The following is a 24,706-nucleotide window of genomic DNA, read 5'->3' on the forward strand; positions in this document are numbered from 1 at the left end:
TTTATGGAAAAGACAAAAAACTTCATTGACATTATGTAATCAGAGTACATGAACCCCTATTTATAATTGAGGAAAGTAGTAGAGTCCAATTACAATTAAACTACCCTTATCCCAATTACACCCAAACTCTAACACTTAAAGATAAGTCCTAGCATAATTAAATTACTCAATATAAATAGAAGACTAACATAACTAAAACACCTTTAAACCGAAACTCTTCTGAGATACCTGCTTGCATAATAATTTTGGCTCTGTAAGACTTCTTATTGTGAGAGTCATGTAAGACTCTTCCATATTTTCTCTTCAACACATGCATCAACCAAAAAAGTCTCACTAAGAAGTATTGAAAAATGTCTTACCATGCTTAAAGAAAAATCCAAGACAAACTATTATATAAAAGTCATGAACATACTAATGTTGAAGGATTTGTAGATGTAGATTGGGTTGGTTTACCTAATGTCAAGAAGTCTACATCTGGTTATTACACAACGGTAGGTGGAAATTTAGTCACATGGAAAAGCAAAGACAAAGCGTTGTGACAAGGTCAAGTACTAAAGTTGATTATTGTGTCATGTTCACATGCATAATTGAATTATTGTGGTTGAAATCTTTGATGTTTGGAATTGTCTTTTTTATAAATGGACCCACGCAACTCCATCGTGATAACCATGCAATTATTCGTATTGTAACTAATCTAATCCTTCATGAACGAATCAAGCACATTGAAATTGATTATCCTTTTGTTTAAAAAAAACTACAAGTTGGTGTCATATCAAGGTATTACATTCCATCAAAAAATCAATTAACAAATTTCTTTATCAAAGCTATAACAAGTGTTTCTCTTGCCTGTACATGTTCCAAAGCCTGGGATAACTAATATTTTTGCACCAATTTGAGGAGTGTTAAAAGAGATGGTCAATCTTATGTAACGGAGTAGCTCATAAAATTTGGTTTTCTTACAACCCTTGATTATACATTGAGTATGAGGGGATTCTAGTCCTTACGTAATAATTTGTTATACTATGAATAAAAGATGGAGGGATAGAAAAAGAGGGATAGAAAGGGCGAGTAAATTTAGATAACGATGAAGAAATACAACTAACTTCAATCAATTACGATAACCCCATGTACCCATAATCTGGATCACCCTTTTGATGAACTAGTTGTAAATTCGTGTCTTTATATAAAAAAGAGTTAAATTACTTGTATACCCTAGCATATGTTATAGATGTCTATATATGTCTAAGCTTTAAATGGATGCTAGTGTTATAATATCATAAAAATTACTTATAGGCTTCATGTTGAATTACTCATATAGACTATTTTTTTATGTATTACAAGTGTGAGTTATGTAATGTGAGCCGATTTGAGTCATATAGGACCTACCCAACTATTGTAGAGGTGACTTTGAAATCACATTTTTGGTAGGCTCACATTAATTAAGTTGGTACAACATTGCCACACAATTTGAATAGTTCAAGGGCCACTATAGCAAGGATAATTTCCAATACTCTTCTCTTACACCTTATACTTCAAATTTTAATGGGTTTCTTACCATCTACCACACAAACATGGTCTCACTCTTACTAGCACTCTCCCTTTTGTATTTTTTATCTTATTCTCAAGTAAAAAACAAGAGAAAGTTTGGAGTATGGGACCACTTTCAGATTTCCATTCTGGGGTAGGGGCTCCTCCGCCACCTTTGTATACATAATTGGAGACAGGTAGCATCCTTCCCCTCTGGTACACAAGAAGATGTGAGAAAAGATGCCTCTACCCTACGGTGAAACCCCGAGAGAAGTGGAAACAATTAAATTGACCCAAAAAAACAGTGAGAGTGGGTAAACAACTACTTATTTATGTAGCTTAAACTGAGTGTGTTCATGTTGGGATTAAGAGGAAGGGGATTTGATGCATGCTTCAGTGCCAACTTTCTGTATAAGGAATACCCACCCAATTCCACTTTACTAGGAACTTGTAAAAGACCCACATCAACACCTTTCAAGATTCCTGTTTGGTATTGGCAACCACCAAACTGGTGCCTAGATCTTATTCCTTCAATCTCTCCTCCCATCTCTCTGCATTGGATCCAAATCTGCTTAGAGCAGGCACCATCAATGAACATTAGAGAGAGAAATCTCTACTTGGAAATAAAAACACAAGGGGATGAGTATCTCCTTCTCCTAGTCTTTTTCCCCATTGTTATCAGTTTAGAATCATGGAGTCCATGCTCCCCTAGCATCATGACAAGTGCTTCTCAATTAATGTGTTCTTCACCAAAAAATTGTACCTGATAGCAAAGATCATGGTTCATTTAAAACACCGAAAATCGACACTGACCCGCCATGAGAATCTAGGGTTTTGGTCTCTCCTATTTTGTCTGGGTGATCATGATATTTTCTTGGTCATGAAGGCATTATAGTGTGCGTTATTAACTGAGATTGACCCAGATGCCATGGGTTCATTGGGGTCTCCATGGCTGGTTTAGTTCTTAAAACATTTTACTTGGATGGTAGGCAACTGACAGAGGAATGGATGATCCTAAACCACATAGCCTTTGGTCTTGTAAGGAGAAGAGAGAACCATGTGGAAGACCAAGATGTGTACGAAGAAAATGCATTGTTAGGGTGAATTAAAGCTGGGGGACCATGTATCCCTGCTCAGAGTTTGTTGTATGATTATTACAACTCGTGCCTGGACCATTTCTTTGTACAAATTTCACGTACCCTGAAGGCCATTTCTGGCTGATTCTCTCTTCCCAAACCGTATAATTCTTTGGCCCTTGCCCTTTTTCTCTGTTGATTAGTTGTTTTCCTCCACTATCTGCAAGGACAATTCGTAGAAAGCTCCAATTCATGAACGGCAAGATTTTTTTTTAGTCCTCCTTCGTTATTGTCTTCATTTCATCTCCTCGATTAATTTTTAAGGATTCAAATCCTGTTAAGATACTCCTTTTTCTTCTTAGTCTCCTACAGACTACTGTTGGTTTCAAAGAAGTTCACAGGAAGGCAGGGAGTAAGACGAAGACAGACGTAATGCCAGAAGTTCTTTTTGTTGCTGTTGCAGAAACTCTTCAACCCATTTGAAGATTTTGAAGGGAGAAAAATAAAAGAACGTTTTGATTTTCATTAGCGTGACAGTTTGTCCTCTAACGAGTTAGAAACATTTGCTTCTTCATAACCTCTCGGGAGACTTATAAGTAGTCGCAGAAGCTACTCTGTTCTTTGTCATAGATCCATTTCTTCCTGTTTAGGGAGCTCTGCATCTGACTCTGTTCTGGATTTGATGTTGATCATGACTTGGAGAACTTGCATCTTTTGGTTTCCTACGGTTTTTTACTCTCCAGGACGATGAGCTCAAAACGAGTTCATGTCTTTCTGCCAGGACCTGTGATCATAGGAGCTGGACCTTCCGGTCTAGCCACGGCAGCGTGCCTCAAACAGAGAGGTGTTCCTTCACTGATTCTTGAGAGAGAAAACTGCATAGCCTCCCTGTGGAAACTCAAAGCTTATGACAGGCTAAAGCTTCATCTTCCCAAGAAGTTCTGTGAGCTTCCCTTGATGTCCTTCCCGGCAAAGTTTCCAACATACCCAACAAAAGATCAGTTCACAGACTACTTAGAAGCCTATGCGAAGAAATTTTCCATCAAGCCTTTGTTTGGAGAGGAGGTTCTAGAGGCCGATTTTGATCCTGCTATTGGGTTCTGGCGAGTAGGAACAGAAGAAAAGGAGTTCGTATGCAGGTGGCTCATAGTAGCTACAGGAGAGAATGCAGAGGCGGTTTCACCGGATATACCAGGAATTCATAACTTTCAGGGACGGCTTTTGCATACTAGCTCGTATAAAAATGGAGCTGATTTCAAAGGAGAGAAGGTTTTGGTTGTAGGCTGTGGGAATTCAGGCATGGAGATATGCTTGGATCTGTGTAATAACGATGCTGAGGCTTCATTAGTTGTGAGAGATAAGGTAAGAAAATGTATTCCTTTACCTAGTTTTTGTAGCTTATTTGTTCTTCTTTACATGTTACTCTCAAGCAAATGTCTGTGTATTTGCATATCTTTACTGTGCTCCCTCTCGATTTGGGTTTCCCTTTAAAAATTCCTTTTCTGCTTTCCTGATGCTCATGTTTTGCACTTCTTATGATCATTTCATCACCTTCCCTGGTTCTTGAGATTTCATTTCAAAATGTGGCTTCACTGATTCAAATTTTTTATCTCTTTGCTTATGTTTGATTGCTGTGTTCCCTTCCACTTTCAATTCTCTGCTTGTTTGGCACAAGAACCCATCATGTGAAATATGCCAACCATGTGGATAATTGCATTCTTTTGTGGCTATGTTTGGCTGCCTATTTCCTTGCCAGATCAAATTTGGCATTACCATTGAAAATAGACTGTAATGGTACACAAATTCTCAAAATACCATAAATTTGGTGGCATCTGAGAGAAAATGCTCTTAGTCTGCATCAATACATGCAATAGCCTCCCTGTTTACAGTGAATCCCTCAGCAACCCAAACCATTGTTCATGAACAGGCTCTCATTTTAGATATGGAATTTCTGATTGATAGTTTTATGTGATGTCTCAGCTACACATTTTGCCAAGGGATATGCTAGGGGTGTCGACATTCAGTCTTGCGATGTGGTTGCTAAAATGGTTTCCATTACAAATAGTCGATAGTTTCCTCGTTCTCTGTTCACAGTTGTTTCTGGGGAAAATGAGCCAATTTGGCCTCAAGAAACCTGAAGATGGACCCCTGAAACTGAAGAACTCAGAAGGGAAAACCCCAGTGCTAGATGTTGGAACTCTTGCCAAAATAAGGACTGGTCAAATCAAGGTTTTCCACTGCGCCTTTACTTTCAAATATATATTTTGCAGTTAGTTACTGGTAGGTTTAATGAATGAAATTCTCTGAGGAACCCAGTAAATAGTGTAAATGAAGCTTTACCATATAGATTGCTTGAAATTTTTCTTCCCACCATCAGGTGGTACCTGGAATACGAAAATTCCTGGTTAATGGAGCTGAGTTTGTAGATGAGAGAGTGGAAGAATTCAACTCGGTGATCCTAGCAACTGGATACAGAAGCAATGTACCCTCATGGCTCAAGGTAACTTGAACTCCTCAGGAATTTTTATTTTTATTTTTAAATGATGAGAGACTACATCAGTTAAAAGATATATCTGGACAGTTTCTCCATTAATCATCTCGTATCTTTAACAATGGATGACTCCCATTCTCTGGTCTGACCTAAACTTTTGTTTTCATGATTTCTATCAGGGAGATTTATTTAACAAGCAAGATGGTTTTCCAAAGAAAGCTTTTCCAAACAGTTGGAAAGGGGATCAAGGACTGTACACTGTGGGTTTTACCAGGAGAGGATTGCTTGGAGCCTCCATGGATGCACAAAGAGTTGCAGAAGATATCTCATGTCAGTGGAATTCCAGAACCAAACATTTGTACTTGTAGCTAGATATACCATATGTACTGCATTTTTTTCCTAAAAATCATAATAAAGAAGAGTTGAGTATAATTGCTGCTATAATCAGTTAGTGATAACAAATGTTACCTGAGTTAGAAATAGGTCCATGAAAGAGACTTGAACCATTAAGTATCCAAACAGTTTCCTCATTTAATGCTTGAATTGACTACTCTTCCCAACCTCAGATTGGATGGCTTATGAGTCACTTGATCTATAATGGGCTCTGGACTCATCAAGTAAACGACTTTTGTGAGTCACATCCATTCTTGCTGGCAAAGAAGGCAGTCTCCCTCTCAGTTATCTCAACAATCTTCTCGTATGAACTACAACAGAAGTCTACAGAACTATTTAACAACTCATAAAAGTTCTCACTAACCAACCTGTAACACACGAAAAGAAGAGAAAAATCCCAAGATTCATGTGGGCACCATAACTAGCAGTTGTGGGCTGCAACCTACCTCCAAGTGGTCTGGTCCCTGGTTTTCTTAAAAGGATCCGAATGAAACCAAAACCATTCCTAAGCAGCAATAAACCAGTTCAAGGAAGAAGTGACCATGTACCGGGTATACTTTCTCCCACTGAACTCCAGAGAAGTTTCATGGTAAGAAAGTAAAAGAAAAAGTTAAATTCTCCCTTGCATCCAGCCCTTGTTGAAACATAAAAATGCAAAACAACACCATTTTTAGTAACCTGAACCTGCAGTGATTTCTGATCCCTTCAAAAGCTGCAATCCCAAAACAGAGACATTACTAACTGAACGATCAACTGATTCTTTTCCTGTTGGGTTCATTACAGACAACATCATGGGTAAAAGAGAAGTATCAAGTATACCTTAAGCCTGGAACAATTTTTATTCTTTTGTACTTTATTAAAAGGATAGTTCAAACTTGAGACAGATGAACTTTTCTCTTTAATCTTTATTCAGATAGAGTAAACTCGTGATGAATCTCCTTTGGGTACTGGAAGAAAAGAGATTGGGCCAGGGGATTGTTGTGGACAGATGAAGTCATCAATGGGAAAAGGACAGCGTCAGATAATTATATGATGGTGATGATGATGAAGTGGATTCCATCCCTCAAATGTGAGCAGACAAAAGAAAAAATGATGGCACAGTAACCAAAGTGCCACTATGTTGTTCTTGTCACCCAAAAGGTTTATTCTTCCTCCCTCCAAAAGCCAAAAGCACAATTCGCAATCAATAACTGCTTCAAACACTCCTCCATTTTATGTCCTCAATCTTTAGGATTCCGCTTGGGAACTCTGATGCATCACTGGAAATTCATCATTCAAATTGAAAGACGCCGATATCTGGAAAGAGTTAGAAACTTTCATTGTGGTGTCAATAATGATAGTAAATATACAAACAGGTTACAGATGCAGACACAGGCATAGATGCCATCAAGAAATTTGATGAAATCTCCTAAAATTTACTCGATTGTGATCACATTGAAGCAATCCTGTAAACAGATTTCCAACAATTGAAACAGCATGAAATGATCATATTGTGACCGTGTCAATTGAACAGAGAAACCATAAAGAAGAAACATACTATTTAACTTTATATTTACAAAAACAAACCCACATGATTTCAGAACTATACAAAGACAAAACTCAATAAATGCCACCAGCCGAACTCTCTCCCACTTATGGTTTCTAAAGTTCGTTTCAAAATATAGATGTTTTGCCTCGGTATACCGATGTTAGGAGGTTTCTCAATATGTCGTCTTGGGTTCAAGTTCAATGAGTGCCTTGGATACCTAGACCTTGTATGTGACTAATAATCAAATGAAATGAAAGCATTTCAATCTCATAGATGCTAAATGATTTGAGATTAATTTTTCAGCAACAGTGCATCTTCAAAATTCTCTGGGAGGATATTAATTTTGAGAGGTACATAGTGTAATCCTTTCTTGAAAAAATTCTTCTTACTAAGCTCCACAGAATTTGTGAATCATATAGAGAAACTTAAAAATCTTTTCATATATTACCTTCCTAAGCACACTTTCAGAATATGCAGCCCAAGAAAAAGGAGTTCTCTAATGGATAAATCTAACAATAGAGAGTTATCCCCACCCTCCAAAATGACAGCTTGTGTTGGATACGAATGAGAATATTACCTTTATAGTGATGGGATTCTATCATTTTCAGGTTGCATATAAAGTACATAAAAAAAAAAAATGAAAGCCAGATACATGCATTATGAATGAAGAGAAAAAGAATCTAGAAACCTTTCAAGATAAAATTTCCAGGTAAGAAAAGATATACTTGGTCAAGATGACAAATGGCTAGGTCAATCATAGAAAGGTCAATTTATCATGTTTCTGAGAAAAAATTCTAAACTATTCAATAGAGCTTTACTGGATAAGCTACAGAAACTTAAAAAATCTGACCAGATTTTGTTTGATTGAATTAAGACACATCTGCCATTGCTGCATTGAGATCATCATGCAAGGTGTAACACCTCTCACTCGTTTCAAGTTGCCCACTCAGCTAAGCTCCGTACAATCAAAGGTCATCAAAATCTAAACCTTTACACCACACAGATCATTGTATATTTTTCATCTTGTTGTGTGGAACAATATACTTTCTCTCTAAACTAGTTTGTGATGTAATTACTCTTCCATTTGTTCCTAAAATCCACAAACTAGAGCTTAGTTACAAACTCGCCACTGTCTACAAAGCAGCCTATGGCCCTACTTGTATTATCAGGCCTCAGTTCCGTGAGTTACAATGAGATTCTTCCGTTTGGGTGAGTTTCCATATTTAAGGAACTGCAGTCCCCTCACAAAAGGCCTGGTTAAAAAATTCTCATTTATAAAGACATACCGAACGATGGTTATTTCCACCTATTCGCATAAAATCCCAGGACCATGCTCTCTTCTATGTTCTGATATATTTCGGGAAGTTAAATAAAAAAAAATGGCTCTCATTTTGGATGTCATGAACTACGAAATGAGAAAAAAATACTTACTTAAAAGCGTTCGGTAAACTCCACGGAAACAAACAAACAACTGCCATTTAAATCAACATTATGAGTAAAATAAACGATTGGAGAATGTACCACAACAGGGGAATATTTTTCTACCTTGAACGAACCAGAATTCTTCGAACTCCTCGTCCAATCTAATCCAAGAATCTAGTTCGAAGTATGGTAAGACGCCTTAACTACATCGTCTTCAAACACACGCTACGAAAATGCAAAATCCCATGCATTCTTCGAGAAATCATAGAACGGTTCAAACGTCCTCCTCGACTCCTGCCCCTGCACGTAAGTGTACTTCACCTTGCAATTCCCGGACCCAAATATGTAATTGGCCGAAACCTTGTTCGCGGGATTCAAAACCAATGAGGCATCGATCTTGATGCGGTTATCCCCAATCTCGTGGACGTAAGTCAAATTAAGAGGTTTGTCCACAACCTTAATCGTGTTCATGAACTGGAACCGAACGTCTTGTAGAGGAAAACGAAATCCCACCCCTGAGCACTAGAAATAACAACTGCACAAAACTCAGGAGCCCTAAAGATCAACTTGAACTTTTTAGGGACATTGTAGTCCATCATGAAAGCGCCGGGTTTCTCCAGCGAGAGAGAGCCCGTTCAAGGAAGGTTCGTCATGGAAGCCCGGAGCTTGACATCGCCACCCCTAACGGTGAAAGATGCAGCCGCGCCGCTTTTGTCAGCGTTATACGTGCCTTTGACTGAAGCCCTCATCATCTTAGTGGAGAAGGAGGGTGCACCAGCGGCGAGAAGCTTGAATTGACCGTACGATACTGTACTTGAGGTGGTCTCGGCGAGCGGAGTCGCAGGAGGCGCGCTCTATGAGTCGGTTTTTGTAAATAATTGGATAGATTTAGTGGGGGGTTACTGCACTGTGTAAGAGCCGGGGGAAAGTGGAATTAAAAATGAATTACTTTATACAGGGAGAGTAAGATAGAATGTAAAATACTTAGTTCATGTCAGTGTGCGCAATGGAAAGTGTACCATAAAATACTTATTTGTGTTAGTATGTACAATGTAAAGTGTCAAATATAACTCAAATAGGGTTGGGAGGCGCAAGGAAACTGCACTCGCTCCCTTACGCTGCACGTGGGAATATCTAAGCTGTTAATGTTTACATAATATAATAGTTATTTATTAATTTTTAACTACTCAAATAATTTATTAACTATTTAAGTATTAATCAGTAAATATATTTTAATAATTTATATTACAACTATTATGTTTTATTTTTTATTACCATAAATTCAACATTAATTATAATACACATTTCACTATTATACCAATATTTGATTAATGAGTTATTTAAGTGTCTACTATCAACCACTAATTAGTTATTGATTACTTTATAAACTACTTCAATTACTTACTAGAAATTAAATATTAATTAACCTTTCGTTGTTAATTACTATAACAATGGTAATGTTAGATTTCTCCGAAAATTCCACCTAGTTGCCTTGAAAATAATACCAATAAATCAGACAAGGAAACATCTGAATGTGTGGGAAATGAGGAAAATCATAAGTTATGCAAAGAAGGGGTCTGTTTCGTCTGTTGATGTCTGAGGACTACGGCGACAGAGACCCAACTACTGCCATGCCGGAAAATTGTTTGAGCACCAAGGAATGAAAGAAAAATTGAGAGAAATGCGGGAGAATGAGAGGAAACAACAAGCACGGGAAAAGACATTATAGAGAGACTATTAAGCGCCAAAATCAAACACGGAAATTACACAGGATGGTCAAAAAAGGAGGAAGAAGATGAAACCTAGAGAGGAAGAGGGGGGATGGGGACTAAGAAGCGTCGCGATTACCTCCTAAGCTGTGAAAGACATAGGATGGATATAAAAGAGGAAACAAAAAAGGTCATTGGTGTTGGGGACGATGAGAGGAAGAGAATCGAGCGCCGGAGATAGGTTGCACAGAGGACAATTGAAATTGCCGAAGGTCGATTGCGAGCGAGAGAAAAAAAAATTCTCTGAAACCCTCGTTCGAAAGAGCCCTCCCGACAACCCCAGCCCAAGCGCCCGATGTAATTGAGGGATGGAAAGTGAATTCAGAGGGGTCGATGCCTAAAACGGGGGAAAGTAAAATACAATTGTATTTTACTTTCCCCCTGCACTTACGTTGGGCACTAACGACTTTTAGCTCCTTTTACCTAACGTAAGTGAAATACATTTACTAACAGGGCCTTACTTTATAACTTTTACTTTAATCATCTCGTAATTTGTACCCTTGATGAAGGTGTATTCGACCTAGCAAAAGTAGTACAAAAAAGGTAGTACCAAAGAACTGATTTAACTCTACATAAGTGGAATCATTTTCTACAAAGAGGAAAAAACATGGGTTTTATAAGAGATTAAAGATAACTGAATCAAAAGCGAGAGAAAGAGAAACGGAGACAAATTGGAAGAAGTGATCACTTCCGTAAGGAGGAGAGGTAGTACCTAGAAAGAAAGCCCCCAACCAAATCATGGTTGTCATCCAAGGTGATGCCTTTCTAAGTTCCAACGGTAAGCAATTCGATGATCATCGAACAACTCTTTTAACTTGAGAAAAATAGTTGGATTGTTTACTTGTTTACATTGACAAAAACATCGGTTGCCGAATTTGTAAATGCAGTACTACAAAGGAGAAAACATACTTGTGGAGTTCATTGGCCCAGTAAAATTGTGTTGAAAAGGGAAATCGTGGTAAAGGACCTCTATACAATGGTGTCAGATAGGTCGAATTAAAACAAAAACAAGGATGAGAAATAACAAGATAAGCAGGAAGATGAAAGAGTAAAAGAATAATTTTCTAGTTTCTATGTTTCATGTTTTAACGTCGAGCATCAAGTGAAAGTGAATTCACTGGTCTCATAGACCCAATTAATTAGGAATGGCATCTAGTCGAACCAAGACTTAAAAAAATCTCAGATGTATTAGCCCAAACTTCGAGCTTGGCTTACCTTAAAACTTTAAGCTTGAAATCGGGCTTGAGCTTAGCGTCGAGCTTAAATTGAATTTGAGTTTGAACTCTAGCCATATTCAAGTTCGGTAGACTTTACAACAAAGTATACTAATGTACAATAACTAATTTCATAAACCTAATAAAAAGTGTAAACTTCTCCATCAATACTGTTTATTCTATTGGCAAACAAACCCAAAAGGGTCGATTAACCGGTTGTTTTTTATGTTTGAGGCAAATAAAAATAATCATCAACCAACTAAAGAGAGAACTAAAAAAGGAAATTAGGGTAAAAAGTATTTTGTAAGAAAAACTATGCTAACAAGCAAATCTGAGCTCCAACAGCTTAAGTGTCACCCCCATGTCTAAGGTATAAAGTCCCATTGACATTTTATTATGCGACAAGTTTAAAGAAAGAATTTAATTTCCTTTGTTCATGTAGATGGAATGAAGAGCTGGTTTCACAGAATTGGAGGCGGCCAAATGAAAGGTTCAATCCATCTTCCTTGAGATTTGGAGTGGCAAGTTCTGGGCCATCACGACACAAATGACAGAGTGATGAAATAAAATTTTAAAAGGGTAATTACACAAATTTCACTTTTATATTAAGATATGCTGAAGTCAAGTTCAATATTCTTAGAGGACGATCCATTTTGCTGCCTCTAGAATTGCAATAAAGGCACAAAATACTTCAAAATGGATGAAAAATGGTAGACTCACCCATGGATCAAATTTGGCTGGTCCTTTCCAATCATACTTGTAGGTGGGTAGAGGGGAGACAAATTGAGCTAATCTCCTCCCTCTGCCCGTTACCATTAAAACAAAGCATCCCCAAGGTTAATCCATGTCCTAGCTGATCTTGGATAAACTTTGCCAAGGAGACCGATGCCCTTGCAGTGTCACAATTTCATGTTTTAGATTGATTTATCTCAGGTAGTGTTTCAAAATGTGCTTGACATCTTAAGCAAACTAATCAAAACCTGAGGAAGCTGCAATTAGAAAACCAGCTGCCTACAAACTTGCCAAGAAATCAAGTCTTCTTTAAAAGCTATTTCAATTTTGACAAATTTCAAATAGGAAACAAGTATCCCAAAGAGGAATATAAATCAAAATCCTCGGCATGACCTCCCTATTGGTGTAATAGTACATCAGCCATGGTGTGGAATATCTGATTTTGGTCTTTTGGCCATTGTGGCACCATGCTTTCAATAATTTTATGATGTCTCTTTATCATTTTTGAATTGTCAAACGAATGCAACCTCCTCAGCTATAACATTCTAATGTACAGCTATGAAATAGAAATACAATAAAATATATTCATTACCACCAGTCAGCCCCCTATTCTTCGGAGACTAGTTGAGGACTCTTTGTGAGAGTCATCACATGACAAAGACTAAGACCAACTTCATCTGCAAAAGTTATCTTCTTCGGCTCTTTGGGAGCAGCATTAGAACAAGCATCTTTTTCTTCTGACAAGTTCTGTAAAACATAGTAAATAATAAGAAAAGAGATATACTCGTCAGGAAGATCAGTGTGAACCAAAGAACTAATAGCTGGAGTAGGTGAGCAAACCATTATTTTACAGAAGCGGTTACAATCTCTTGACATCATAGCCAGCCATCTTTTTGTAGTTGCTTCAAGTTCAACTGCATTATCAGCTGCTTCTTTTTTCTGAGCACAAAAAGATTATTTTTTAGTAAAAAAATAAACAAGTGCATTGATTAAAAGAGACACAAGGTTAAAAGTCTTAATGACACAAGCTTCAGGTACAATGAGAAAGATGATTGAATGTACCCATTAACCCTTAAAGACACTCAAGCAAAAGGATTTTCTTATATTACCCAGTATGATGTGAGTTTTTCAAATTATTTGTATTGTATGATTCTTTTTGACAAATATATGATATGACAAAACGTTCAAATATTTACTTTTTGCTCCGCCTTGTACTTAAAGCTACTGAAAATAGACTAATAACTGAAGAGAGGGAATCATGAGCAAAGAGAATTAAAATGTAATTATCTACACAATGGCCATGTTGACTAAATAGAGATATCTGCAGCATACTCATACCAAGAATATTAGAGCAAATACTCATACCATATCTGCAGTATATTTTGATGGTGAAGAAGGGAATGCCTCAGAATGCAAAGTGTTCACAACAATATCTTCCATGGATTGCAAACACTTCAATAAATTAGCTGCAATAGATTCAAAATTTCGCATCTGCATTTGGGAGAACATTACAGCTTGCCGTGCATTTTTCTGAGATGACAAACACTCACTATGAGTCTTCAGAATCCCCTTAATAACTGATGGAGGAGATCCATTTTTCAAATTTGGTCTTGATTTCTTGCTTCTTTCTTGACGACACTCCATGCTACCAGGATCTGGTCTGGCTGAAAATGACTCATTTTTATTCCAATACCGAAAGCATAGTCTCTTCTTGCCCTCTAAAACAATATTTAAACAAACCATTTAGTTGGGAAGAAGATCAATAAATCAAACTGTTTCCAGGAATATAATGACTTACTGGAGTACAGCATGTTTGGTTGTAGTTCTTCAGCATCCACCGCATGAAGAAGCTTTTCTTGAGATAGAGGAGAAATGGCCTGCAAGTGCATAAATGCAAAAAATGCATGAGAAAATCTAAATGAGATAAAATGTAGACAAAAAAGGGAGGATCCACACCTTTCTAGTTGACAAAAGCCTTGTCGGAGAAATCCCAAGCTTTAAACCATCAAAGCCATCAGGTGCTTCTGCCACTGTGTCTCTAGTAGCACAGGAACTCAATTCTTGTGCACCCACAACATTATCCATCACAAAGCATGAATTGTTGTCAGAAAAATGAGAACTTCCAGAAGAGGAGAAACATGAAGTGAAGTACTGAGGTGTACTCTCGAGTAAGATTATGTTGTTTATAGAATTATTGTCATGATCAATTGATGTGCTCTCCTTGTCATTGATTGTTTGACTTTCTACCACCGGAAGTGTATCATTGGTGAAACTCTCAAAACCACCATTTCCAAAATTGGACTGAGGCTCAATGGTGCAGTTCTGATCTGAGACTGCAACAGACCCTCCGGTAGAAAGAGAATGAGTCAAGGCATCCTTTGCTTCGGCTGCTTCAGGAAATACCATAGCTACTGAGGAGCTCAACGTGAGAGAACCTTCATCTTCCTTCATGAGAAAATCTGGAAAATTATTAGAAGGCAAACATGGAAGGAAGTTCTGAGATGCTATATGGAGTTTATTCATGTCACCAACAGAGTGATCTCCATGATCTGATATTATTGTTGGCTGAACATTCTTTTGAGTTTCTAGCATCAGAAACCCTTCATCACTGAAATCACAAGCACAACTACTTTCCAAATTTGAAACATGATCAACAGCTAAATTCTCATCTGAGACTGTACAATGACTTCCTCCAGAAAGAGAACAGGTTGCCTCATCATCCATCTTGAGCTCAGATATCAACAGAGGAGAACCATCAAGAATTGTTTCTGAATAACTCATAACAGTGGCTCCTTGGCAACTCTCTTCAGCATTTCCACAAACAGCTTCAGGCAGCTCAGATTTCATATAATCTTTTGACACTTCATTGAGCGTGCATTGTACAGGGCAGTCTGTTAAAGGAGCTGAGCTTGTAGTATTTCCAGAATCACTACTGCCTTCCACCTCGGGTAGTGGAATTGATGACTTCCCACTCAAATTTACTTCTTCAATGAAAGAAGATTGTTCAGTATCAGTTCCACCTCCATCCACTACTTTATGCAAGTCATTGCCAGGAGCACAGGATATATTCAAATCCAGGGAGCAAGTAGCGGCTGAACATTTGTCAACAACCGCTATAGTTTCAGTCACATAAGAATCCATATCTACCATTTCAATTTTAATTCTATTCAAAGCACATTTCCCAGCAATATCCTGCTCGGCTGATACCTTAACTGAACCAGTAGCTTCTGACAAAGGATGTGGCTTTTTTAGCAGCTTATTCCTTCTCTTAGGTTTTGTATTTGAGAGTTTCAATTTCAAACAACTGAGTGTTTCCTCCATCTCAGGATCTTCTTCAATTTTAACAGTTATGCCGTGATGTTGGCTAAAGCTATTGACATCAGATTGTTGGGAGTCAACAGATTTTTTAACTTTCTTTTTTCTCAGTTTACATATAGATCTCAAATCCTTTAAAGTCACCTCGTTAAAGCTGAAGTCGTCTGCGTCATTGGGGCTCTCAGCATCATTCATCTGAAAGTTTCTTTGTCCATGGGTTATCACTCTTCTTTCCATGGATGACACCTCAACTTTGACCTCACTATTGCAACCAAATCCTGAACTGTCCTCCACACTATCTCCCACTTCGCAAACTTTGGAGCCTAAATATCTGTGGCAAGTTGTCTCTTCAGACTTGCATAAAGTTTCAATTCCCTTAAGCATCTTGGTTGGTCTTCCATGTAAATCTGTATTAAGGAGTTTCACCACCATCATCCCTTTAATAGTATGAATAAAATGCACAGAGCTGAAACTCATGGAATTGGTGCAAAGAAAAGATACCTGTATTGTCAATTTCTTCAGTTTGTAGGGAAGTCTACAATATGAAACTGAACCTGCACCAAACAAAGCAGTCCCTCCAGTGAGCTCATGATTGTTGGGCAATGCGGCTAGATAGAATCTTGGGAAGCTTCTTCTGAATTAGGGGCAATTAACTATAAATAAATAAATAAAGCAAGTATGAGTATTCTTAGCATAAAATAACTAGTAGCCTTCAAACAATCAAGCACTCCATAGTTATCCCCTCAACAATTTTGCATTAGCCCATCCACAGGACAAGTAAAGAGATGACTCTCTTTCTTAAATGAAATAGAGAGGGAAAATAGCAAACATGAGAAGATCTTCTTCACAACAAATAACTTTCTTAGGGAACTAAATTTCTATACAGTTTCAAGAAAAGCTAATCAGTAAAAAAAAAAATGCCTTGCAGATAGTATGAAAAGTAACACATAACATGAACTTTGTGGAGCAATATCTCGATAGCTAAAGAAGAACGGTTGTTCTCTTTTTAGTCATATGCATCCTTCAGATAGTAAGGTTACTGATGTAAATATTAGATGGTAGATCCATATCAACCTCTTGCTGTCTTTAAATAGTGAGAAATTCACAGAGACATCAATAATGCTGGAGCACATGGCCTTTTTGTGACTGCAGAAAATCTAAAAGCAGTAATATACTGACAATAAAACTGAAGCTGATCCTTAAAAGTAGAGGTACACCATTGGACACCACTCCTAGGATGTTAAAAGCCCAAGATATGAAAAAGGCCATGGAAGAGATGTCAGATATTAGCTCATAAAGTCACCACACGTGCTAAGAGTGAAAAAACGAATGTTATGTGTACAGCTTTTGTGGTGATACAATGTTAACAATAAGATATATGATCCAGGACCCGAATTATTATTTTCATATAAGCAGCATCTGCAAATGTTTTTAATCGGTTACTTCTTTAAACGTGAAAAGACAACCTTGAATGAGATGGTGATGAACAACGCTCTGAAATAAATGAACCGAAGCCGGATACGATGTACATTCAAACAATAATTGTTAACATGACGCACCACTCCCTATCTTCCGAAACTAACTTCTTCAACCTAATCCTAATATGCACTATCCAAATACCTCGCTTTAAAGAAATCCCACAAATCTGTTGGTTACACAATACAATGGTGCAGAACTCATCCTTCTGATTGACTGGAAACATGGTAAAAGAAAAACTCAAATCCACAGTACAGTGAACGAGGTAAGCAGAGATAACATAACAAAATGTACTCTCCAAGCTGACATAGAAAAATAATAAAATGACATACTCCTACAACAGCAAACACAATAAGAAGAAACCCTACCACCCTTTCGATATGCACGAAGAGGGAAGCAAGGTCATCAGGAAAAAAAACATATAACATAAAACAGAAGCTCAGACCAATTTTAATCAACAAAGCACCAGAACAGATCGGAGAGAGAACCATGCCGGGTTTCACCCGAAGGAACAAAATGGGATATGATAAGATTTTAATTCCTTATGAGCGCAGAGATTTGCAGAGAAAAGATGGCTCACATAGGATTCAAAGGTTCTTCACTGTCTGCAGTTCGCAAATTAGAGCGTGAGATCTCCCGCGGAAGAAAAACATGTTGTAAGAGGAAATGAGAGGGGAAAAGTAACAGGTGAAAGCAACGGGATCGGGCGCCAAAAATTTGGCGGGAGGAGCTACGGGTAGCTCAGTCGGATAATAATGGAAAGGAATCTCGGATCCGAACTTCCACTTTTCGTCAAGGCTAGAGTTTCTAATGATTAGTAATTTAGTTTAATTTATAGAAAACTTAATTCATTTTTCTCTAATTTATGAATTTATTATTTAAAAAATAATAATTTATAATATAAAATTATCTAGGAGAAATAATTAGAGCCAAAAGTGAAGTTAGGTTCAAATCCACTATGTCCACCTATACATCCCTACAATATTCTACTTATCTTCCCCCTATACGCCCCGTCGTGCGCACTCATAAGTGCGATTTTTTTATAAACAAAAAAAATATAAATCCTATTATCAACTGTTGCTTTTCCTTTGGACGATGAAATTTCATCCAGTAATAATACGTAAAAATATAGTGTGTTAAAGTTAGCATTTGATCAATTTTTCTTGTTTATTTATTTATTCATTATGATTAATCATGTGCACAGTCACGTAATTACTGTATTAATGTACAATAAACTATAATTATTAAATAATATAATATCTAATTTAATTAATTAATATATTTTAATTATACATTAAATTACTTATTTGTGTAGTCATCATGTTTGTTTTACCTAATTTGGGGTTAAGTATTATGTTTTAATTAAGTATATTATTACAAGTTACTCATTATTTTTTTTTCTCATTTTGGGGCACTAACACTAAAAACTGTTTTCCAGTACACATATGAACTCGTCCACACTAAGTTCAAATTTTAACTTTGTTAACTAACTCCCCCAACAAGTAATCTTACACGTGTCCCAACCAAAAAAGTTTTATGTATATGAGCCAGAAAGAAGGCCTATGCATGAGCATGAATGTTAAGAAGTATCCCACATAGATCGAAAGATTATACATAGTGGGTATTTATTACGTAGTAAGAAGGCTCCTAATATAGATTAGTAATTTTTTACTAAGGTATAATAGGGCTATCCATTTCAAGCTAGCCCAACCGGTCGAAGATTATTTACATGAACGTTTTTTGTGACTTAAATTGTTGATGTTTAAAACTAGACTAAAAGATCTTTACAGACTTTAACGAAAACAAGTTAAGACAAAAGAGGTATTGGGAAATTATTTAAGGTGGAGAAAATAATGCTTATATATGTCAAGTGTGTGTTTATAATGTCACTTTTGTGATATGTGTCAATTGTCTCTAATGTGGCATTAACAAAAACTACAAATGTTTGATCACGTTGCCTAAATAGAAGATATTGTCACTGTCATGATGGGATAACATGTAAACATGAGAACTTTTGATCAAAGTACATAGGTAGGGAACATTTGACCATTCTCTAAAGACATTAAGTTTTACAGATACAATTATCGATGTTTCTTTTAATAGAATTGTGGTAATTTTTTAAAAAAATTAAGTTTTCCAAAGCCAATGAAGGGATAAGAACTTTCAACCATATTTTACATCAGAAATTCGAATAAAAACCAATGACAAATTAAATTCCAAGAAATATAAGTTATAGAAGGACAAAATTCAAAAGAAAGTTTGGGGCACTTATGAAATTATAACAACTTGAAAGAATTTCTCGAAAAAATTGACAAAAAGAGGGGAAAAAAAACGTAGTCTATATACGTCAATGGAGGCAATGAGAAAAATTACAAGTTTATGAGTTGTAATCCCTAAAGAATGGAGAAAACAAGTTATAAAAAAATTTCTTTACCGACGTAGAAGGCAAAAACAATATTTAACTTCAATGCACTTTGAATTATAGAATTTAGCACCTTCAAACCCTAGATTAGGTTTTCAATTTAAGAAAAAAAAACTACTAAAAGACTCCATATCAAGGCTTGAAACTCAATAAGAGTGATAAAAATCACTAGGAATGGTAAAGAATGACCTCAACAATGCGATAGATTGCATAGTTTGAAGAAAAAAAAAGAGAAGTTAGCATGTATGAAAGATGTGCCTTGCTAGTTGCATAGGAAAATAAAGACCACTTGATAGAAAAAAATGTTTTAAAGTTAGTGAAAACTTATCTCACTCAAAGATGATGATCTCTCTTGATTTTGGTAGCTACAATCAACTTGAGTTCTTCACTTATTCGGCCATCAAATTTTGTTTTCCCATGCAATAAGAAAAACAATTTGAGTAGTAAAATTTAGGTCCTAGAACCCTGATCTAATACTATGTTAAATTTTAGAACCTTTGAATATTGTAAACTCGGTTAAGTAAAGAAAGAGGGAAGAAAAAGAGAAAAGAAGACGGGAAAAAGGAACAAGAGGTTGAAGGGAAGACTCAGGTGATTAGGGTTCATATGAGATGAGATGAGTGATAGAGAGAGAACTCTTCCTTAAGGCATACCAATAGAAATAACCAAGATTTAGTAATTAAGACTAATTATATGACTACTTTTAATAGGCATCGATTGGATTACATGGCTTCATGCTTGCACTATTAGAGGTCGAGCTGGTGGCATTAACTCCCTTTCCTTTAAAATTACCAAATGACACCATTGAGTTAAGAATGAAAGTGGAGACGGAAAAGAAAAATAGATTGTCCCATTAGGTATGCCAAAAATATTTATGTACGAAAGGGTCTGGTTCGTGAAACGACACAACTATGAGTACAACAACAACAAAAATACAAAGTTTCAAGTGATATAAAGTTTGACCTCCTATTTAATCATTTTATTCAATCTCCATGCACAAACTTAGTGCGAGCCTCACTTAATCTGATGGATGTACTAAAACCTCCTTGGTTGACTAGACTCGATTTGTTACTAGCCTCCACTCGATGCTTAATGAAAAGATGATTTCATATTACCTGTGGTGGCTTCAATGATGGCAACAAAGTAGTGACATATAAAATTGCTTGTTGCTATGAATTTGATGGTCAAGCTTATATAATATTTCTGGTCTCGTAAGCACTAGGTAGGACTAGATGTTTGATGAAAAGATTTGATTTTGTATACGTGTAATGGCTTAAAAGATGGTAACAAAGTAATAACACATAAAATTGCTTGTAGCTATGAATTTGATTAGGCTTCAAACTGATTTAATATTTTTGGTCTTGAAAGCACTATATGAGCCTTTCTTTTCTACCAAATGGAATTTCAATGTACTTAAAACTTAGGAAAACAATTTCAATAATTTTCTCTCCAAAGTTCTTTTAAAAGTTCTCTAAGTCCTATCCTTAAGCTCCAAGGGAAACCTCTGTCAAATGTATGATTCCAAACGAGTTGTTGTTGATTTCTAGGGCCAATATATAAACACAAGAGATCTTAAGGGAACGAGAGAAAATATGAATTTTACCTTTTGGAAGAGAGGAGAAAAGAAACCAAGTGAGAGAAAGAGAGAAGTGTATGGACGAATTTGAGCAAAGAGGAAGGGCTTAAATGCTTTACCCAATACCTCGAGACTGTATTTATAGTTGTGTGAAAGTCTTTACAATGACTATATTACCCTTAGAGTTACATGCCTCAATAGGAAAAAGATATAAGAGGACATACACTAACTTGTATAATTACAATTATATGTCATCTCTATAAAAGTTTTCCTTATTTACTAGTCATGCCGCTCCTACACGCGTGGATATCTTTTAACACCCTATGTTGCCTATGTGTCACTTCATTTGCTCGTGGGGAATTTAGGTAGCAGTTAGGTGACGGTCACCTTTGATTTGATCTAAGTCATGTCCCATGAAATCCGTTTTATTTAATCATTGATTGAACTTTGATCTTAACAATCAAGTCCAATTTTGACTAAAATTTATTTTTTTACCATTGATCAACTATGTGCCTAAGCCTCTATGTTTTGCACCATTGAGAGCATTGACTTTGATCATGGATCGAAGATTTGGCCTTTTCAATCTTGACCATCCATTAATGTCCATAATTTGGATTGTAGCGCAAAAAGGTCCTAAATTTGGTGATTGAATTTTTATGTCTACAATATCCCACATTAATTAGGCATGATTCCACCTTATTTGAGCTTCCAATGGCCCCCTCAATATTCTTATTTATCGCTTTAGAGAAATACAATGTTTTATTTCCCTTAGTCATGCCCCTCTGCAAACCAACCGACACTTTACTGGAAATATAGCGAAGCTGCTGCAGAAAAAAAAAACCTTCTCTAATGGTGAAAGAGTTCAGCAAGCAAGCTCTGACTTCGTCTGGCCAGTGATGGCGTGTCGTGTGCGGAAAAACTCCGAAATTAAGATAAAGTGGAAGAGAAGATCATCCCTAAACCCTAATCATCCCTCTTTAGCCCCTCTGTTGCGCCGTCGATTTCACTTACCTTCCTCAGTTTGATGCCATTGCCTACCCAAATCCCTAAACTTGAACTTCTGCTTCTGGGTTGCGTGTCTGTCGGATAAACAACAGACAGAGAAAAAGAGTAAAGCAAAAGAAATCTATGAACTGGACGTGTCTCCTCCCCGTACGCACGTCGATTCGACACAAGGAACCAACCAGTACGAAATTGCTTCTGCAATGCGAGTCGGCACTCAAACAGAACAGAGTAGGACGGTAGATCAGCAGCAGCCTGAAGACGAGCTTCTTTTATGAGTTGTGTAGGCTTCTCAGTGGTCAAATTTAATCAATATTAACTGTCTTTCCTGTTGCTTTTTCTCGGAAACAGCTGATATGTTTACAGATGACCAAGTTTTTATCCGAATTCCAAGTCGCAGGATTGTCAAAACGTATTTGTCATTATGTCATGTCAATCCCGGGACCGAGTTGCATGCCAAAATCACTTCCGTGGATTGCGGACAATCGAAAGCGCCTGCTTCAGCTGCTCGATGCTGTTCTGGACATTTTTCTCTTTCAGCTACTAAGTTTGCTGAACTTTAATAATGAGAGTTGAGTACGGCGACCAAGAGCTGATATCGAAAGATTCCAATGAAATTTTTTGTTCTGGATAACGATCCAATGTTTGAACTTTTACATCCCAAGTGCAGTTTGCGATCGGCGGTTCCTCGCGCTGAGATCTGCTTCGGCACCTCCTCCAGTTTGATGCCGAAGAAGAGATGGGTTTAACTAAACAGGAAGAATAAAAAACCAGATGGATAATTCGATTTCTCCTATTATATTTTCACTATAGCTATGACGAACAGAAGAGCTCCAGAATCGATGAGTGACCCAAGATCAGAATTGAGAGGATTAAATTAAATTTATTTTAATTTAAAAAATAAAAAGATAATTTTTCTCTTGTTGTCGTTCATAAATCGTCAACAAGCGTTGAAACGGAAAGTTTGGAAGATTTGCAGAACAAAATCTCCCAAATCTCAGAGAACGCTTCGACGATAACCCCATGATGGGCCTCGGCATTCAACGATAGAAAGCAATGGAGGAGCTGCTCCAGATCGTTGGCATTGAACATCTGCTTTTCCATTATCATCTCCAGCATCGACCTGCGGAAATCCTCGTACGGATCCTCCGACCTTTTCACGACCGCGAAGCTCTCCTTCACCTTCCCGTCCACGCTGCATGGGATCAAACGCCGGAAAACCGAGACTCTAGCTGGCGCGTCCATCTCGGGGGAAGCTGGCCGCGTGGGGGTCGCGAATTTCGATCTCCCGCCGCCATTTCGCCTTCCCATCTTCACTCGCCTAATGGGTTTTCGCTTCCGAACGAGCTGGGCCTCGCGGATCGGCTTCAACGTGGGGTTGTAATCCTGAGACGAATCAGTGGTGAAGCTCCAGGGAGAAAACAAAGTCTCCGTCTCGTCATCGTCGTCGTTGGGATAACGTCTATCCCCACCGGCGGCGTCTATCTCCTCGCTGCTAAACCACTCACTATCAGCCGAAGAAGTACTGAACCGGATCCTGATCAGTCGGGAAGACTTCTTCCTCCTCTGCCTTGTCTTCTTCTTCCTCCTCCTCCTAGTTTCTCCCCCAATCGACAAGTCCGTGTCATCATCGTTATCAGTATAATCGATCTTCCTCCGAGGTGCAACAACGTGCCATTTCTCTTCCCGCTGCCACCGATACTCCGACCCTTCATTCGCGGACCTCTCATCGTCCGCAAGCGCCCCCCGACGAGAAGGTCTGGCACTCCGACAACCGCATCCGACGGAGACAACTGCGGTTGACAAATGACGAAATGAACGACGTGGGTGTGGGTTGGCTGCGACAGGGAAGACCGTGTCCACAGCTTTGGGGTTCACCGGGGAGAGACAGAACACAGACACCGGCACAGGATTTTCCGGCAGCGAAGCCGGGTCCTTGGACCGGCAAGATTGAAAAGACGGGAACACTCTGGATATCTTCTGCTTCAACCGCTTCGCCATCTCTCCCTCTATTTCTCTCTTCCCTTGCTACAGAATATAAAAAGTGCGAATCCTTGTGTATATAAAACTAGAAGAGAATGAGAGACTGAACTTTCTTTTGGATTTTTTAATAGAGAAAGAAAGCTGGATCCCGGAGAAGAAGAACAAGGGAAGCCGGCGAGGAGCAACTGTGGGGAGCTCGGACTGGAATCTGCGCCTGCATCGCAGTCATTTCAATCGATTTCTTTATTATATCTGTTAATTCAGAAAGAAACAGAGAGATCTGCGAGCTACGCATGCTCGCGCGGGAAATACGGTTCGAGAACCGAGAAAACAAGCTATACGCTCGACGGCACGATTGAGTGAGAAGCAGACTTCTGGTTTACGCAATGGACCACTATGATCAAGAATAACAATGGCCCATTTGAGTTTTCTTTTGAGTTTTTAAAGCAAAACACAAAGCTGGATCCTGGAGGAGAAGAAGAAGAGGAAGAGAAGCCGGCAAAGCAACTCCGGCTGGATTCTGCCACCTGCAAACAGTCATCTCAATCAATTTATTTACAATATCTGTTAATTAATTCAGAAAGAGCCATGCTCGCCAGAAATACAGATCGAGCACATGGGCCCTCATAGTTAAGTTGATCTGAGCCATCCAAATGACCGAGTTGGGAACCAGATTTTGTAGGAAATACGCAGCCGCTACAGTACACGTGTGTGAAGCGTATTTCGAATATTCTCTCCCATTTCAATATTCAGATTCTTCCTTTGGTTTTTTTTCGTTAA

At 37.8% G+C, this 24,706-nt stretch overlaps 3 protein-coding genes and 1 pseudogene across 6 annotated transcripts; 1 reads left to right on the forward strand and 3 right to left on the reverse strand.

Annotated features, from left to right (window-relative positions):
- Positions 1 to 2,975: 2,975 nt before the first annotated feature.
- On the forward strand, positions 2,976 to 5,513 carry LOC137953304 (indole-3-pyruvate monooxygenase YUCCA2-like). Its single transcript, XM_068800638.1, has 4 exons — positions 2,976 to 3,965; positions 4,584 to 4,832; positions 4,981 to 5,103; positions 5,274 to 5,513. The coding sequence occupies exons 1-4, from the start codon at positions 3,351 to 3,353 to the stop codon at positions 5,460 to 5,462; spliced, it is 1,176 nt and encodes a 391-aa protein (XP_068656739.1). The 5' UTR covers positions 2,976 to 3,350; the 3' UTR covers positions 5,463 to 5,513.
- Positions 5,514 to 5,739: 226 nt separating this feature from the next.
- LOC137953876 (outer envelope pore protein 24A, chloroplastic-like) lies at positions 5,740 to 9,250 on the reverse strand (annotated as a pseudogene).
- Positions 9,251 to 12,433: 3,183 nt separating this feature from the next.
- Positions 12,434 to 17,617, reverse strand: LOC137953333 (uncharacterized). 4 transcript variants are annotated; one of them, XM_068800691.1, is made up of 7 exons: positions 17,524 to 17,617; positions 15,969 to 16,021; positions 14,109 to 15,874; positions 13,951 to 14,029; positions 13,518 to 13,870; positions 12,993 to 13,091; positions 12,434 to 12,899 (listed from the first exon to the last, which is right to left on the reverse strand). In XM_068800691.1, exons 3-7 carry the CDS (start codon positions 15,849 to 15,851, stop codon positions 12,759 to 12,761), a joined length of 2,415 nt encoding a protein of 804 aa, XP_068656792.1. In that variant the 5' UTR covers positions 15,852 to 15,874; positions 15,969 to 16,021; positions 17,524 to 17,617; the 3' UTR covers positions 12,434 to 12,758. The 4 variants fall into 4 exon arrangements, with proteins under 4 accessions (XP_068656792.1, XP_068656790.1, XP_068656791.1 ...); XM_068800689.1 differs by having other exon boundaries at positions 15,969 to 16,120; XM_068800690.1 differs by lacking the exon at positions 17,524 to 17,617 and adding an exon at positions 17,088 to 17,097.
- Positions 17,618 to 22,806: 5,189 nt separating this feature from the next.
- LOC137953831 (transcription repressor OFP7-like) lies at positions 22,807 to 24,122 on the reverse strand. Its single transcript, XM_068801344.1, has one exon. It carries the CDS (start codon positions 23,942 to 23,944, stop codon positions 22,874 to 22,876), a length of 1,071 nt encoding a protein of 356 aa, XP_068657445.1. The 5' UTR covers positions 23,945 to 24,122; the 3' UTR covers positions 22,807 to 22,873.
- Between the last annotated feature and the right edge of the window lie 584 nt (positions 24,123 to 24,706).

The sequence above is a fragment of the Aristolochia californica genome, unplaced genomic scaffold (genome assembly GCF_029961685.1).
Source record: "Aristolochia californica isolate CCGP_79_NKW_82.1479 unplaced genomic scaffold, dmAriCali1.0.hap1 SCAF_16, whole genome shotgun sequence".
NCBI lineage: Eukaryota > Viridiplantae > Streptophyta > Magnoliopsida > Piperales > Aristolochiaceae > Aristolochia > Aristolochia californica.